The sequence below is a fragment of the Pygocentrus nattereri genome, chromosome 26, assembly GCF_015220715.1.
Source record: "Pygocentrus nattereri isolate fPygNat1 chromosome 26, fPygNat1.pri, whole genome shotgun sequence".
NCBI classification, from domain to species: Eukaryota; Metazoa; Chordata; class Actinopteri; order Characiformes; family Serrasalmidae; genus Pygocentrus; species Pygocentrus nattereri.
This window is the reverse complement of record NC_051236.1, coordinates 21820755-21839803: the sequence shown is the minus strand read 5'-3', so window position 1 is coordinate 21839803 and position 19049 is coordinate 21820755. Positions and strand designations below refer to the sequence as shown.

The window sequence follows — 19049 nt, the reverse complement described above, 5'->3', positions numbered from 1 at the left end:
TTATATATGTGCACTCATTGTGGCAAATTCTTTGCACATGTAACATACTTGGTAAAATAAAGTGATTCTGATTACAAGAGTGGATAATTCACTTACACCCTCAGATGTCCATCAGGTTTTGACTGTGTTGTCTCTCTTACGAGGCTCACAGTTAGCAGATTCATCCATACGAGGAAGGGGTCTGAAGCACAACTGAAATGCTTCTTCAGATTGATGTGTGGTGTATGGTTTTGAAAATGGTTCTGTATAGCACCAAAAAGGGTCCATGCTTGACATTATAACACTACAGAACCCTTTTTGGTGCTATATAGAGCCCTTTTGAAAAGCTTTCTATATAGAACCATACACAGCACATTCTGCATCAGTCTGAAAAACCATTTCACCATGCAAAGAACCCTTTAAGCAGGCTAATGGATATTGAAATGTTCATGGTTCTATATTGAACCACCGTCTTTACTAAAGAACCTCTGAAGAACCATCTTTTTTAATCTGTTAATAATCTGTTAAATAACTCTCACATTTTTATCATAATGATGTTGCATATCATGTTATATGTGTTGTGTACCTGTACACCTCAAGAAGTCACTCTAAGTAGCATAAATAAAAGTCACTCTAGGTAGCATAGCGTCTCGTCCAGAGACAAAATTAGTGGTCATGTCTATGGGCAAACCACAGCTGTTCTGAGGTCAGCTCAGAACCATTCACACAATAGCTGACTAGACATCTGCATAGTAGGTTTTATCAGCTTCCACTCATATTTATGTGAAATAAAACCTTCTGAATCTACAGAGGCCTGGAACTCATGCTAGTTACAGCCATTGTCTAGCACATGATTGATGTACCAATGTGCAGTGTATGCATTATTAAAGACACTAAAGAAGACATTCTTGGAAAGACTTCTGATATGAATAATGCTAAAAAAAATGGTAGTGGTAAAATCTGTATTTCTTAAAAGTATGTTGTTCTATAAAAGACAAAATAATCCAAGGTTAAGATATTTAATTATATGATCAGAGATTAACAGTCTAGTATGGTGGTATGGAAAATCACTGCATGAAGTCCACATTTCAGAATTTGATATTTCCTCGGTATCTCTGTAGTATGACCCTCAGATCTGCTAACACATGGGGAAAAGAAAAGGACAAAGGAACAAGCTCTTCTCTTCATTCTCCTCAGCTTATGTATTCTCAGACAAGCAATCTTGAATAACTTAAGATCAAATAGTTGTAAATTATTTACATATGAAAAATAAATACATCTTCAGAACTTTAATGTAATGTATTATGCAGTTTATGTGATTGGCTACAATAGTACATGCATATATGTGTTTAGGCAGATTTTAAATGACAGGTACTCAATAAGTCCTTAGTTGTGGTTTATGAGTATAATAACCTTGTTTAGAAAAAAATGGTCAATCAAGCATTTGCTTGTTTTTGTAGAACAAGTTCAGTTCTTCCCAATGCATTTGTCTGTATTTCCAAAAATCACATTTTCTTAAGGTAATAATAAATTAGAATTTCCTCATTGTTCTACTTCTGACCTGCAGTGTTCTAACACTTTAGATTCGGTGGGCTAACAGTAAGGACTTATGAAAGCACATATCATTAGTTATAATGGTGTATATATGTATATATATATTTTAAGTAACAATAAAAGGTGAATGAAAAGAGAAACATACAATAGCATATATGTACGTGGTGAGATCATAAACACACACTTTAATATAGGACAGGATTTCAGGACATACTTAGGTCACTACATATCGATACTGTATGCTTTGTTTACTTCAAAAGAAGCTGCTTTTGTAAAGGGCAAGCAACATTTCAAAGAAAATAGCATTAACATAGTCGTGCTGGTAATACGCTTTCAGGATCATTACACATTATAGTAGTACAATAGAGGTCTATATAAATTCATTGATTATATTGATTGGATGAAACTCATCAAGGGGTCCTAAGGTCAATATTATTGGGTTAAATCTAAACATGGTTAGAGTCAATTTGTGTTTCTCCCTTGGGAAAGCTGTCTCTCTGTCTGAAAAAAAATACTGTTTTCCAAAGCTTAATGGAGATCCACTCCTACTCGATATTCCCATCTTAGCAACTTACAGTGTAGCTGTTATGCCGCAACAAGCCTCCTCTCTGGCTTTTCCCAGGGACTGAGTGCATTTAAACATGTCACTTTCTTTCTCTTACTGTGACTGATGGTGAGGCTTTCAAGATTAAGTGTGTGTTTGTCCCCATGGTTCCCATTTGACTGTTAACATTTATGTAGACGTTTCTAAGAAAAAGCCCTCTCCATTCACCCCCCCCTCCCCACCACCCTGTATCTCTTTCAGCAGTAGATGAACATGGTGCTTAGACACTTCTTCTAATTGCACCTTGCAGGTCAGACTGCCCTCTTCAAAAACATGAATCACTTGTCTAATTTCCAAGAAAAGCCATGAATTACAAGTGGGGATCAGCCTGGCTAAGATTTTCTGTTTTGTCCTGAAGTAACAAAGAATACCGTTCAAACTAACATGCTGTGCATACTGTGAAAAGTGCTTCCAATTGCAAGCATTGGGCACTTGCATAGTTTGCTAATGTCACAATGAATTTTTAAGACCTGAAATTTTTAGTTTTGACCTTTTAGTCATCATCAAGTTTTGAAAGTGGCAAGTATTACCAAGGTGGTAAGCTGCAGGGAGACTATATTCTATTTTTTTTTTCCAATATAAACATTTATCAGTGGTATTTTTGGTTTGAAAAGAGCTCAACTGCATCTTTTTCTTGGTCAAATCATCTGTACAAAGGACTTTAGTTGCCTGAGGCCCATACATTAGATGTGAAATAAAGCTGGTGCTGGGAGCCACGTAGATTGTCACTGATTTGCCTGGGCTGTCTCCCTGCAGCTGGATGACACCTTTTACTTGATCAGTTCTAGGTACTGCTCAGATCTGAGGAACCGGCCAAAGGAGTCTTTCTCCATCAGGGTGTAGATGCGGCTTTGGGCCAGATCGAAGGTGGCTGGAGAGAGCTCCACCAGATTCCTCAAGGTCACGTCTTTGGTGAAGTGGTCAATGTTCACCTGAAAAGAGAAGATAGCATTGAAGATATTATTGTACAGACATTTCATGGAATGTCTGTACCAAGCTTGGCACAAAATTCATTAAATTAACTGATGCAATTTCATTAATTCTTTCAAGGTTTCAAGGTTTCATGTATTAAAGAAAAAAATCCTCACTCCCCCCTCACCCCTTTTTCCTCTCTAAAAGGTTCATTCAGTCCATCCACCTCAAGGTTGTTAAAAGTAGTCACCTTCTATTGGATAAATTGGACAGCAGAAGAGAAAGAAACAACTCTGACTCTCTATGTGAACTGTAGAAAGGCAGTTAAGTGGCTGCTGAATCTGTCTGTCTGCTGCATGCAGGAGGCCAATTGTGAGGCCACTTAGATTAGACCATCTCTCAGACCCAAAGGTCCAGTCGATAGCAAAATGATTACCACTAAACGGCTAAAAGGGCTAAGTTTACTTTTAGTACCTTAAAGGTGTTTCAGATGTTCTACACTCTTAAGAATGATGGTTCTTCAAAGGTTATTTAATAAAGAAAGTGGTTCTATATAGAACCAGGAACACTCAAAGAACCCTTTGCATTCTTCAGATTGATGAAGATTGTGCTGTGGATGGTTTATGCAGAAACCTTTTGAAAAAGGTTCTTCTATTGTTACAATGTTAAAAGAAGAACCCTTTTAACAAGAAAAGAACCCTTTTTGGTGCTATATAGAACCCTTTTCAAAAAGGTTCTAAATCCAAGCATCAAACACACTCTCCATCAATCTGAAGAACCCTTTAACGACACAATCAGCAAAGGGTTCTTTGGGTGTTCATGGTTCTATATAGAACTATTGCCTTTACTAAAGAACCCTTGAAGAACAATCGTAGTGTACATAAAGGTATTTCAGATGTTCTTGCAGATTTTTTGGGAGATCTTGTTCTGGGACTTGATTTTCCACAATAAAAAATGGAATCAACCAACCTCTTTGGGGCCGCCAGTTTGTATGAAATCCTCATAAATCTTCTTGGCTTTGGTGGCCATTTTCAGGGGGGTCTTAGTCTTCTTGAACTCCTCACAAGCCTCCCAGAACTCAATATTCTCATCACTGAATTCAGACCTCAGGAAGCTCCTGAATGTGGCCAGGCCATCTATTGTAATAAAGAACATGGAAAAGACATCAAAGACATAACCTACTGTAAAATCCTCAAAATGCAGGTTCCTGAATGATTATAAGCAAAACCTTTTCATGCGGAGGTTCTTTAAACTTAAAAGATTATTCATAATCACATTCAATTACAAACATTGTTTTAAAACCTCTTTTCACAGTAGCCATAGACACTCCTTTTTAAAGAGGCCATTACTTTTATTTTTTAAAGATTTTTCTCTTCAATAATGTTGAAGGACTATATTGTGATATTTGGAAATAAACTGAATTTTCATCTTTGCAGGTGAGCAAGCTTTTCTATTGCGTTCAAATGCTATTGTTTTAATGCAGCAGCTGTATGTATGCTTTCCAAGTGAAGAAAGCTGCAGCTGTGCTGTTTTATCTTGGCATAGTTGTCTCCTTAAAGAGGTGTGAATTCTTTTGACAGTAAGGTTCTTACTCCTCCCCTTTCAACCCTCATTGCTCGCCAGCAGCACAACACATTATCTCCTATTTGTCAAAGATGAAAGTTTTAAGTACTGTTTATCTGATGGTGACATTTTTGGTGGTCTAGCAGGTCTTGCACTGTAGCTAGGACCATTTTTGGAAAACATTTTTTTCAAATATTTTCCCTTGAGTGTCCTCTTCTTATATGCAATCCCCTCATAAATACCCCCTGAAAAATTAACCACTTGTACAAAATGACTGTTTTGACTGGAAATATGTCAAATAAAGGGTGGCCTTTGAATTTTGCACAGTACTATACATGAGTCTGCATGGTGCTTATATTGTGCTGCTCATACAGTCTCTCATCTGAGCTCTAGTAATGCCTGTCTGAACATCCCAGCTGCTACACACTCACGCCATGGACGGCGCTCAGCATGATGCAACTCTATGTTCAATTAACTCGATGAAAATGTTTGCAAAAAGTACTGACTAGTTGTCTATAACTGATGACAAAAAATTGCTGCGTAAAATATGATTGCAAACTTTATACACGAGTGCACAATGTGAAAGCTTTTCATTTCAGCTCAAACAGAAAACAAAATGTGGCCAGATTACAAATACCAATTATCACAAACAAAGTCACCTCTTTTGTTCATTTGGCATGACAAACAAGCATCTAAGTTGTTTCCATTGTGACTTGAAGCCATTATAGTACTGTGCGGAGGGGATGTTCATGATTCTGTTTTCAGCAGACAGAATTATTCAGACATTGTTTGCTTTGTTCACAGCAAAATATTTTTTATTTATATATTGCCATTTCGTTCTGAAACTGTATGCTTTACAAATGGTCAGGGGTGCTTAGTTTAACACTCAGTGAAAATATCCTCATCATCTGGAGAGCATTGTGCCTTTCCCCTCATTGTTGTTTTTCGGTGCTTCAGGAAAATTAATACACATTTTCTTGTTAAAAAATGAATAATTCATAGTCAACAATGCAACATGAACTGTACAGAATTCGCTCACTGACTGCTATGATTTTCCTCAACCACTTTTCACAGTATGAGTGAATATATGTAAATCTGCATCCTGAACAGAATATGAAACATGCTCACAAGAGAAAATTGTGCTGTTCTGATATACAAGTAGCCTCAGGCTCAGCCTTGTTTATTCTGAAAGTACCTTTCAGGCAGCTGTAACAGAACACAAGGGCCACATTTCAGTCTTGCTGTGCCTTTGGTAACGCACGTAATGCACTGGAAATAGTCACTGTGCATATACAAAGTTCTGTGAATGGTCCAGCTGCAGTCAGAGAGCACACCCATAATTACTCATTTAATCGAATTACTCCTACTCATGGTGAGTGCGCAGGTGTGGCTTGTTAGCAGAAGTGTGGAGACACTTTAAAATCACTCTCCAGCTACAAGAAGAGGAACTGAGCTGAGAGCAACACTACATATTGTGAACTCTAGTTGTAAGGTAAAACTTTATTTAGGTGGTCCATCGTGAATGTTTTTGGGATGGTCAGCTTGTCTTTAGCTTTCATCCCGTACAGAATATTCAATGAACCATCAGTTAAAGGAAAGTCCCAATGCTTTTTCAACATGTCTGTGCACACTTCAATTGTTCAATGTTTTTGCACAACAAAAAGTATGATGTTAATGCTACATTCTTGAGAAACCTAAAGAGTCAGAATTGTTCACAAAGGCAGTGATGGGAACCAGACGTCTGACGGGTTTTAGACTGATGACTGAAATATTGTTTATGACAGATTTGAGATAAAGATTTGGCCTTCAACACAATTTTTAAAACACATTCATGGTGGAAGGTGCTAGGTATTCGACAAGAAGAGTCAGGAGACTGGAGCTTCAGCGTTGACTATTGTTTATTTCCACATACAGAGTATGGGTATAGCGTGATCATCAGTGTGTCACCAGTCTAGTCTGGTCAGCAGTCCAGTCTGACAAGAATATTTTGGAAGGACCTTATATACATTGAAAGCTAAGGGGCAGGAAGGTTAAAGGAGGTTAAGGGGGCATAAGGAGGGGTTATAGAAGAAGAATATGAATAGAGATGTAGCGGGTAGAGATGGGGGGGTGACTGTTATCACCTTAAGGTCATGAGACAAAGGGTCATTTCAATACAAACAAAGGAGTGAGGGGGCAAGGTGAGAGTGCAACCAGTTTCACCTTTCTGCCATTTGATTAAACTCTACAATGAACATGGCTTAGACCTAAAACAACATATATTGCAGGGAGTTGTGAGGCAAGAAAACCATTTTTTTTCCAGATTTTGCACGGGTCAATTTGGGTAGTGAATAAAATGGCCACTTTGTGTTTGTGTAAACATTGCAACCCCTTGATCATATCATTATTGTAATGAAATCTATTATTCTCTATTATTAACCATTTTACATCAAAACACTCTGAATGACTTTGTTTGCATCTCAACCATTATATTGTGCAGAAATTTTGAGACATTGGTGTAATTCGTCTTAAATCCTTATAAGGTCCCCACACCCCAGACTGCTTTATACACCCGTTCTTACGTTTTGTTGTATTATTTCTCACTCATTAAAACAAAAATAAAGAAATTCAAAGGACATGTCTCCTAATACCTCATTCGAGTTTGGCAGAAGATGAGGAATTTTATATGGTTTGATTGGCTTGTTTTGCAGAAGGAACAATGGTCCTTTACATCTTTGCCATTTTGTCATCATTTACCATTTCTTGACATCAGAAAAAAAGCCTGAAGTGTAGACGGAAATGTGTTGATATAGAAGGCAAATCAAATGAAAACGAAGCTAAGTATGTTATAAATTATTTACTTACATAATAATATTTACATAGTGTGATAAAAACAGTAATAACTCTAAACTTCTAAGGGGCTACATCGACCATAAACCTTAACCAAACAGTAACTGTAACCCTAACCCCAACATGGTTGAGAGTAAACATTCACCAGGGTTTTGATAATAATTTGAGCCAATGTGTTTGTCAAAATAAAGTGGGACCCACTTTACTACAAAAGATAATATAACCCCTTTAACAACCAGGGAACTACAGCAGACCCTAGCTTCCATTTCTCAAACCTATAACTTCAGAATAAGCCAATTTGCATTAATTTCCATGTAGTTACTGAATAATACGCCTTAAGATGTACTACGTCTGGGAATGTAAGGGTTTACTCTTCATTTCTTTCTGTTTTGGACTGGTAAATGAACCAAAGGCTGCCGTCTATGTCCATTAAGTGTATTTAAAAACGTCTTGGCCATGTCAATCAGCAGGTGTGACTGCCCAAGTATACAAAATACGCCTTTTCATGTTTCCACCCAAAAGAAACTCACTAGTACACAGTGACTAATCTATCAATGAGGTTTTGGCTTTAGATAACTAAAAGCTGGCTAAATCACTGTTATGCAAAACCTCATAGATGACAAATGTCTATATACAGTAAGTAATGCTTTAGCATTTTATATTTCATATTTATAGTAAGTCTTAATATAGCTATGATTTTTCTTTAGTAAGTGGGCTTTTGGTGATCATCCTCATATGTTTTTGAGTGGAACTGCAATATATGGTTGCTTTCCACACAAAAATAGGCATTTTATTCACACACACAGTGTAATAAGTACTTTTCTGTATGCAAAAATAGTTCATATTAGTATTATTTAAACAATGTTATTTTTAGGATCATTGAGATATTGGCCACATATCAGGTGTATTTAAATGGGCCAAAGGGGCATTCCACTGATTTTTCTAAATCTGTGCATAACTGTATCATTAAATAAAGTAAATAAAGTTATTCAGACTGATTTAATGTGGAATGCTCCTTAATGTGGAATTTACAGCGTCAGAATTGTTCACAGTGGTGCCTTTAAAGATCCTTCTGAGAGAGTTATAATATGAACTGATTACAGTGTTTTCCAGTAAGCCTTTAACTTAAAATGCATATTTGAAAACACATACATGGCGGAGGGGCACATGCAATATGCCTCAATGCAAAACAGTCCACAAAGAAAAGTTTTTTCACAAATATTTTACCATGATCAATATTACATATAAAACTCAAAGGACACCTGTAGGTACACTGGTGGTTCTGGATAGAAAAAATTGCGACCTTTGGTTCTTATCACCACCACCGATAAGAAATTTGAGTTGGCAAATTTCTCTACACTGATCAAAATAATGATCAACTTTGTTTACATTTTAAGCACTGAATTAGTCTGAAAAACTGGTGGAATTTCCCTTTAAGTAACAAGAAATGATATATTCATACTGCTAGATCCCTTGAAGGTCGACTCAGACTTTTTTAGTTTCCACTGTAAGTGGAACATCAGAAATCCTGGCCCGCAGAGAGCCATTCTATGCTGAAACCACATTTAAATTTAAATATGGAAACACTTAATTCAACAAATCTCAGTTCCCGCAAAACAGTGTTTGGCCGCCCTCTGAGGCATCGCGCTGGACAGGGTCATTTGAAGAGACCTCTCTGGAGATCCAGTCCTAACAGCTGGAACCCGACTGCTAGACTTATACAGCCGAGTGCTGTCAGGGGCTGGTTTATATATGGATACATTAATAAGGGGATAAACTGTCAAAGACATTTAGAAAGTCCTATCCAAAATATTCCTCAGCAGTTCTTCAGCCTTTACAGTGATAAACTTCCAATCTCACCTGAAAATGTCACACTGTTGACTAGACCGCAGATGTGAGTGTTCCCACATGTTTAAGTGCATTAGTGCACGTGTGAGTACGTGTTTCCATGCATGTGCATGTGTGCATACGTTAATGTGCACATGCAAATGCATGTACAGCACCTAATTTAAATTCAAATGTAGAAACGCTTAAATGGGGAACTGGACTGGGTGTTCAAACTATCTGCATAATTTACCTGTTGAGATGCGGACAATAGTATTCAGACTGGTTTGTTAAATGGTTAATTATAATAAAATTGAGAAATTTAGGCATATAATCCATTTTATCCACTGTACAAAAAAGTGAACCTACATGCTCTTCTGTTTTTATGCGTAATTATGATGATGGTAAAATACTGATCATCATTTTGCATTACAACATCCTGCAGGTAAAAAAAATGTATATTGTAGCTTTCAGTGATGTAGATTCAAGAGGCATTGAACACTTGATTAATGATTAAAATCACCACCATTGTGAGCATTGTGTTAGAATAGTGCATTTCACATCAAATCACTTGGAATGACGTTTGACTGTTTACATCTTAACCATTCACTGTTAGAAATAAAGCTACTGCCCAGGTAACTTTATTTCTATTCGTTCATTTACATACAAACAATGTAAATGTACCCTCAAAGGTACAACATTGGTTTTAAGGTCTAGTTGTGTACCTTAAAGACATTTCTCCCCCTGGAAAAGTACATATTTGGACCTTTTCATAATCTAATGCTTTAAAAAAGAACAATAAAATGAAAAGCCTGGAGATGAGACAGGGTGTATAGAGTCAATACAACTTTTATATTATGGTACAATTATGTTTCCTGACTAAAGGTACTGAAATGTACCCTTCAGGGTAACACCCCGGTGATAAGAGGGCGACTGCCCCAATCACCGTTTTGTATCTTTTTTGAGAGCGTTTGATTAGGCAGAAATGAAAAATGGTGGAAGCCCATTTTAACTCAAGAAATCTCAATTCCACCATGGAGATTGTATGCTTGTGCGCATGTGTACATGCGAGTATGCATGCTTCCATATCATTGCACCATATAATGTGCATGTGTGCATATGTGTGTACAAACGTATATGTGTGTTTGTGTAGTCACATGGGAAGATTTGGCCACTCAAAATCAAATGTTTTGTTGAATTAAAAAAAAAAAGTTAACACATCCTCTCCACAGAACACACTTCTGCTCAGGATTCAAAATTCAAGAGAATCCTCTCTGCGGGGGATGGCCTTTAAAGGTCAACCTATCTACTGAGAGCCCACACTCGTTACATGCGGAAGCATGTTTATGCGTACCTCTCCAAACACACTCCAAACAGTCTGTCCACGTGAACGTCTCCAAGGTTTACCACATGCACATATAAACACGGAGCTCAATATAGTTTGCTGACCTTCGGGGCAGCCTAAACAGTCAAAGATGGTAGATGGATGGCTACTCACAGCTGTTGTTCAGCACTCGGTCCAGCGACTCACGCCATTGGGCAGCCTCCTCAGGGGTCGGCCTGCATGACACAAACCATAGCACACAGCTGTCACTCAGTACCCACATGAAAAACAGTCCAACAACAACAGCCTGCCTTTATAATCAAATCTGGAGCTTTCATTATGGTGTATTTTGGGTTTGATGAGGTCATTGTGATATGGGATACGTTTCAGCTTGGCTTCTAGAAGAGAGTGACTGTGTTTTTGTAAATTGTGAATAGCAGTGAGTCAATAAACGTAATAAATAAAGTTTTATTGCCAAACTAAGCACTTTACTAAGCTACACAGTGCATAAATTACATTGCCGGGCTGTTATGTGACACACATTAAGCCTTGGCAAGGTTTCATTCCAACAATGTCAGATTTTGATCCCATGTTTATCTGACGCCCAGTCAACTGGGTGATGAGTCAAAGGTGTCCATCGTTTCTTCAGCCCTTTTTTTCTATCGTTTTATACATGATGAACTACAGAGACCGTGCACAAAGAGACAGCACACAACTGTGAAGAGAAATGTATCATAACTTCTTAATTCCAGACGTCCAAAAATGCATTCCCTTGTTATCAAAAGGTGAAATGTCACTATCATTAGGACTTTCAATCCAGTCCTATCAATGTATCAATCTGTTTTAGCTCTGTCTGAAAAAGGCCAAGATGACTCCTGTACAATCCATTACAGAAAGCAGTGGGAAAGGAACCGGTAAGCAAATGCTTTGGGCACGATTTACATTATAAGCAATCTTTCCACACCTTTTTCGATTCCAGAATGCACCCTCCTATCTCTCCAGCCTGCTTTTTCTCTCACATGCCTCTTCTGCATCTCTATACAAACTTTTCAGAGCGGTGTTGTGAAATCAATAGAAGTACCATAAACAGATAGGCTGGGAATAGACCCTAATGGATGCTAACTTTATTCCTAATCTACTGCGGTGGATCAGTCTACAGGATAAAACAGTCACTCTTGCTAAGACTTTTAGACACACCACACTGTAAGTTGAATTGAAGTGGTTTTGAGGTTTGAATTTTACATTGTTTATTTAAACAAAAATTTGCATTATAGTATTTGATGTATTTCTTTTCCATATATTGGAAAAACAAGTCAAATGGCTTGTTAACACATGACGTAATTTTTTGAGCATAAACCGACAAACCATTTTTCACAAAGCAGTTCAAACGAGTCCCTAATGGACTGCCACCTCATCTGATGTGAGTTACGACCCTCCTTATTTAGCACCACTGCACTCAGAATTGATCTATCCATGCTCTGCACACAAATATGATCTTTTGGTAGTATCTCTTGTTAGGCTGGACAAGCTTTACAGAATGGTGACAAAACCCTTGTTAAACTGAATGAAAAACTGCAGCTCTTTTTCTGGCAGAATATCAAAATATGGGATATGCTGCTAGTGAAAAAATGCTTATTTTGTGGGTGTGTGAGTGAAAGATCACACTGTTCAGGTGCAGTTTTGTTGTGTGTTTAGCAAGCACCTGTTACTGTGTGACCTATCTAGCCTTCAAGAGACTTTGTGTGGCTTATCAATTGTTATTAATACTCCATCTGGTTATCTTTAACGTGACCAAGTACTTTGATTTTACTGATGTACCTTGCAGTGTTTTTTGCTTTTCCATAAAGCCAATACAAAGGGCAAGAGGAATGTTGGTAAATCCCTTAAAGTAACTTCAGTCATAATACAGTAGCTAGTCATGGATGGATCAATGTGCAGGCTAAAATGGGCTGAACCCAGGGGCTGCTGCATGCACAAACCTGAGTAAAGTCAAGATATCAAATTAGACTACATATAATATATTTGCCATCTCTTTGCCTGTTTTGACAGAGTGTCTTACAAGCCAACAACCTATATAGGGATGCTTTGTAGGAGGCAAATGATCATTTGATTTTATTACACATAAAAGTTAAGGAAGTTAGCTGCCTGGCAAAGTGCCACCAGACTGAGATTGTCAAAATGACAATGTGATATTGTAACAGTAAAGAATGAGGGAGGTGACACAGTGCACAAGCTACTGCACATGAACTTGCACAATACAACAACTGAACTGAGGAAGCTAAACAGCATCCACCCAGCGCTGGGGGCTCCCTCCACATATGCACAGATGCAAGGAATAACATAATATGGTTGGTAGAGAGAAAGCACAAGAAAGCACAATAAAGAATGTTCTTCCTGAGACAGCTTAAGGAATTTAACCTGTCTCAGAGTCTGATGATCCAGTTCTACCCAGCGATTATCAAGACTATCTTCACATTATCCATAACCACCTGGTTTGGTTCCTTCACTTCACAAGAATGAGCCAAACTCTTGGATGTAGTCTGCCCATGATTGCAAACTTCTAAAACAGCAGGGTAATGAAGCAAAATTACAGCTGACCTCTTATCCTGGACATCACCACTTCCAGCCACTTCCCTCTGGTAGAAGAGTCAGGGCCATCAAAGCCAGCACAACCAGACATGCTAACAGCTTTTTCTCCAGCACCACACACTATAAACTGAACCATCAAACCTCCTTACTGTATTACATTTTAAATCATCCTGTAGTATAGGGAATATTTACACTACTGTACAAGTCATTTTTACACATGTTGATATTATTCCATAATATTCTATATATAATAGTTTTCATAGTATATTTTATAGCACGTCTACTTGACCTGCATATGTACAGACATTCACATCTGGATATGTACAGATATCCACACATCCTTTAAGTACATCTCCTGAACTTTTCATTTTGATTTCAGTGGCATTTCATTTCAACTTTGGGGCGGTGCATTATAACAATGTTGTAACTGGCTTCTTTATTAACTTCATTAACATTAGTTTCTATTGAAAACTGTACGTCAACCTGAGCAATGGAGAATTTAGTATCATTACATACACTTCAATATCAATGTATTTATTAAAACAATATACTTCTGACCAACAACCTTTTACCTGTATCAGGATGAAAATAGTAATTGATCTATCTCGAAGCTTAGAGAGACTTTGTAAATAATTGAAACATTATATATATATATTGCTCAAAAAAATAAAGGGAACAGTCAAATAACACATCCTAGATGAATGAATGAATGAAATATTCTCACTGAATACTTTGTTCTGTACAAAGTTGAATGTGCTGACAACAAAATCACACAAAAATCATCAATGGAAATCTAATTTATTAACCAGTGGAGGCCTGGATTTGGAGTCACACACAAAATTAAAGTGGAAAAACAGGCTGATCCAACTTTGATGTAATGTCCTTAAAACAAGTCAAAATGAGGCTCAGTATTGTGTGTGGCCTCCACGTGCCTGTATGACCTTCCTACAATGTCTGGGCATGCTCCTGATGAGGTTGCGGATGGTCTCCTGAGGGATCTCCTCCCAGACCTGGACTAAAGCATCCGCCAACTCCTGGACAGTCTGTGGTGCATGATGGATGGAGCGAGACATGATGTCCCAGATGTGCTCAATTGGATTCAGGTCTGGGGAACGGGCGGACCAGTCCATAGCTTCAGTGCCTTCATCTTGCAGGAACTGCTGACACACTCCAGCCACATGAGGTCTAGCATTGTCCTGCATTAGGAGGAACCCAGGGCCAACCGCACCAGCATATGGTCTCACAAGGGGTCTGAGGATCTCATCTTGGTACCTAATGGCAGTCAGGCTACCACTGGCGAGCACATGGAGGGCTGTGCGGCCCTCCAAAGAAATGCCACCCCACACCATTACTGACCCACTGCCAAACCGGTCATGCTGAAGGATGTTGCAGGCAGCAGATCACTCTCCACGGCGTCTCCAGACTCTGTCACGTCTGTCACATGTGCTCAGTGTGAACCTGCTTTCATCTGTGAAGAACACAGGGCGCCAGTGGCGAATTTGCCAATCCTGGTGTTCTCTGGCAAATGCCAAGTGTCCTGTGAGCACAACCCCCATCTGTGGCCGTCAGGCCCTCATACCATCCTCATGGAGTCGGTTTCTAAAGGTTTGTGCAGCCACATGCACATTTGTGGCCTGCTGGAGGTCATTTTGCAGGGCTCTGGCAGTGCTCCTCCTGTTCCTCCTTGCACAAAGGCGGAGGTAGCGGTCCTGCTGCTGGGTTGTTGCCCTCTTACGGCCTCCTCCACGTCTCCTGGTGTACTGGCCTGTCTCCTGGTAGCGCCTCCAGCCTCTGGACACTACGCTGACAGACACAGCAAACCTTCTTGCCACAGCTCGCATTGATGTGCCATCCTGGATGAGCTGCACTACCTGAGCTACTTGTGTGTGTTGTAGAGTCCGTCTCATGCTACCACGAGTGTGAAAGCACCACCAACATTCAAAAGTGACCAAAACATCAGCCAGAAAGCAGAAAGGTACTGAGAAGTGGTCTGTGGTCCCCACCTGCAGAACCACTCCTTTATTGAGTGTGTCTTGCTAATTGCCAATAATTTCCACCTGTTGTCTATTCCATTTGCACAACAGCTGTGAAATTGATTGTCAATCAGTGTTGCTTTCTAAGTGGACAGTTTGATTTCACAGAAGTTTGATTTACTTGGAGTTATATTGTGTTGTTTAAGTGTTCCCTTTATTTTTTTGAGCAGTGTATATACATATATATATATATATATATATGTGTGTGTGTGTGTGTGTGTGTGTGTGTGTACTTCTAAAGGCTTTTATGGGTACATATCAAGCATATCAGTGGCCTGAACAAAACCTACAGCTTCACTTTTAATGCAAGTTAATGAAATTAGATTTTATTCTGAGTAATTTAGGACCATTTCTACTGGCCCATTCATCATACAATATTCTATTATGGAAAGGACAGCTCATGCTTCCAAATTGTGTTAAAAAATAAATTTAATAAATTAAAACGGGAAAAAATGGACATGCAGGGTTCTATTTTTGACAGTGATGTGATGTTTTTGTAGCTGTATGGCTACCTGGGCTAGAAAACACTGGGTAAGACAAATATCACATGTGAAAGGCGCCAGACATTTGACAGCCACTTAACATCTGAGCGCAGCAGTTGTGCAAAACTGTGAGTTTCATAACTGACAACTGAGTGCAAAAAGCATGGCAGTCTGAAGTGTCCACTTACATACAATGGCAAATAGCAGAAAAATGTGTTACTCAATCCTTAGACAGTGAACTCCAAAAGTGTGAGAAAAGCAGTGAAAATACATCTGTTTTGCATTGTTTTCTGTTTTAAGGCAAAGTTCGAGAGAGCTGTCTGAGCACAGTCTTTAATGAAAGAGGTAAAATTCACAACACCATCAAATGTTTTTGTACAAAACATGTCCAATGTCACAAATTTACTGATATTTGAACAGTTATCTATAAGTATCACAAAAGTGTCAACATTTCTACTCCATTGTTCTTGCCATAACTTCTTTAAAAATGTTCAAAATTCTGAAACTTTCTGTTTATTTCCAAGTTTGAAAAAAAGTTCCAGATTTTCAGTGTGGTTTCTTTTGGGCTCTTTTTGGTTCCTAGAATGATGGAAACCATGAAAATCTGCCATTTGGCTGCCCCATGAGGAAAAATGCTTGTTTTCAAAGAGGTTTTAGCAGAAAAAGTAAGAAAGGTCAAATATTTCCTTTAATGCACAACAGCAGCATTTATATACACTCATACAGAACACAGTTGAAATATGCAGGAGTGGAAATACAGTTCTTAACTGTAATCACTGTGCTTAATTATTATTTTTAAAGATTTGTACTTGAAACAGAATATTTGCATTTTTAAAGAAAGAGACACATTTTACTCCTTACATTTTCATTTAGACCATCAAATCTACTGATCGTTACAAATCTCAGCCCAATCTCATCTCAGTCCAGCACACATATGGAAACTAAGCTCCAAAAACAACAAGTTTTGAATTTATTGTTTTTGTGATGCCACGAACAGCAACACACTTTCATATATCCACTCATTAAGCTTACAGCAGTTTAGCCCCTCCCATTCACAGTGAAGTTATAGGGAGTGGTATCTCAGGCTGTTTTTGTGAATGGACGTACAATACAGGGCAGCCAATCAGAACGGAGCTACTCATACACTTAAGTTAAATTTCTGTACTTTTTTCAGCCCTGGAAATATACAACAAAGACAGGAATACGCAGCCTGTGTGTGCGTGTTTGTGTGTGAGTGTACGTGTGCATGTGTGAGATGTACAATGCCTCATGACAAGACTGAGAAAGTGAAGTAAGAGAGAGAGAGAGAGAGAGAGAGAGAGAGAGAGAGAGAGGGTGAGCAGGAGAGTGAGAGGGAGTGAAGAGCAAACAGGAACTCACTTCTGAAGCTTTTCTGGTTTCTTCTCAGGCTTCTCAGGGTATGGGATAATGAGGTCAATGGCATTCTCTGGCTTCTGGAGCAGAGTTCCTAACTTAGTCTTGATCTCTTTAGCCCTGAAAGACAAACATTTAAATCACTTAGTTCACTTATTTTTAATTCATTACCTGTTATAGCCTGTCACTGTTACGGTGAAACTGTACTGTTTCAGAGATGAAGCATAGACCATTTGTGGTCCATCAAAATTCTTTTTAACTGGTGTTTAAAAAAGAATTTAAGCTGAATATACAGAAAGAGACACGTAGTTAATATTCACAAGCAAAACAACCATGACTAAATCTCGCTTCCGAGTCCCAGTAGTGTTGAAGGGTTTGCCAAGAATTTTGTTTTTTTAAACAAAATGAAAAAGCAGTTGCAACACAGTGGATATTACAACATCTGTCTTAAACCAAGAGTTATATTTGACCAAGCTCTGATAGTTTTGCACCTCCATGAAGAGTCCCCAGTTTTCACAGAGCTGGTCTGAGTCCCAGGACCTACAGCAGTATGTGATGAGAGCACGCCACGTTTCGCAAACTATGCTGCCCCCCTGCACCCCCCAAAGTAGGGGAGCGCTAAAGATCACAACTTTTACCATTGGAATTCCATTCCAGCCTGCATTTCTAAACTTAGGTTATTTACGTGAAAGCTTCTTTTGTCCTGCATTATGGAAAACAGACACTGCGCTATTAAAAACAGACCCTCTATATCATTTTTCTTCCTTTTTTTAAGATGAAGAAAAAGGCTCCCTTGATCTCTGTTGCTGATTATTTTATGCACAGGATACGGCTACATTACATTACAGCTCAGCATTCACGGTGTACTGTTACAGCAACACTCAGTCTAGTTAAATGATTCCAGCTTACAAAACAAAAACTTTAATATTTTCACATTACAAAGAACAAAGAGCAAATACTTCAAGCAAACTGTTTATGGCATAACTTTTTGATTTTGGATATAAAAAAAAGTTATTAACAGCTGCTATATATTATGAAAATACAAAAATAGGAAAAAAAATGCTTCTTATTCATTTTATATTTTTTTTAAAAAGTGATAAGCTAGAGTCATGTATGGTAGATTCACTTAACATCAGTTACTTTCACACGTATGGAATTTTATAGACTGCTTATATGCAAGAGCAGCCAGTACACAGCTTCTGATCAAAGAAAGTCCTGCAAAATTCAAAATAAGCTTTCTGCACAAGTGCACAACTACTGGGGTGTTTGATGAGGTTTTCATTGCGTTATCAAAGCCGGCAGGAAGCTTCTTTTAAAAACAGGGAAACCGGCAAAGAAAAGCATTGAGCTTTCTGCTTCTTGAACTTAATCCTAAATAAAGCTTTTCAGGCACAAGAAAATTCTAAAATTAGTAAAACATGGGCACTCAAGACATTTTTGTAGAGCCGGTGATGAAAAGAGCAGAGTATTCATTTGAAGACTTAATGACTAAGATTTGACTTTACCAAATAATACCATGTGCAATTTCAGCTTTTTACATAACATGCCATACAAAAGGGTGTACTGTAACACAAACTATACATAATACATAAAGCATGAAGGTTTAATCTGGTTCAGTCTTCTTCTTATTATTATTTTTCCTCTTCTTCTTCTCTACTTTCAAACACAAACAGTCATCCAGTAAAAGAAACCAAACTGCGCCTACCTTTCCAGACATGTCTGAGGAAGGGCAGCTAATCCTTTGCACATTTTTTGGACTCTTTATTACTGGTGCTCAGAGTTACTCCACCATCAGCTCCTGTCTCTGCTTTCTTTTTGAATTGTTCTCCCTGCTCTGCACTGTTATATGGAGACAACTTGTTGGCCCCGAGCCAGCAACTCCAGAGCCAATCATGTGGCAGCTTACAATTACGGTGAGGGGCGACCGTGTTCTGGAGATAGTCAACAAGTGCAGGGACCCTTTAATCTCCTTAAACCCCAGA

The 19049-nt window shown here is 38.4% G+C and overlaps 1 protein-coding gene across 1 annotated transcript; it reads right to left on the bottom strand.

Annotated features, from left to right (window-relative positions):
- Nucleotides 1–1253: 1253 nt before the first annotated feature.
- On the bottom strand, nt 1254–18905 carry rgs5a (regulator of G protein signaling 5a). The gene is made up of 5 exons (XM_017721121.2): nt 18773–18905; nt 17074–17187; nt 10764–10825; nt 4019–4185; nt 1254–3069 (listed from the first exon to the last, which is right to left on the bottom strand). The coding sequence occupies exons 1-5, from the start codon at nt 18814–18816 to the stop codon at nt 2908–2910; spliced, it is 549 nt and encodes a 182-aa protein (XP_017576610.1). The 5' UTR covers nt 18817–18905; the 3' UTR covers nt 1254–2907.
- Between the last annotated feature and the right edge of the window lie 144 nt (nt 18906–19049).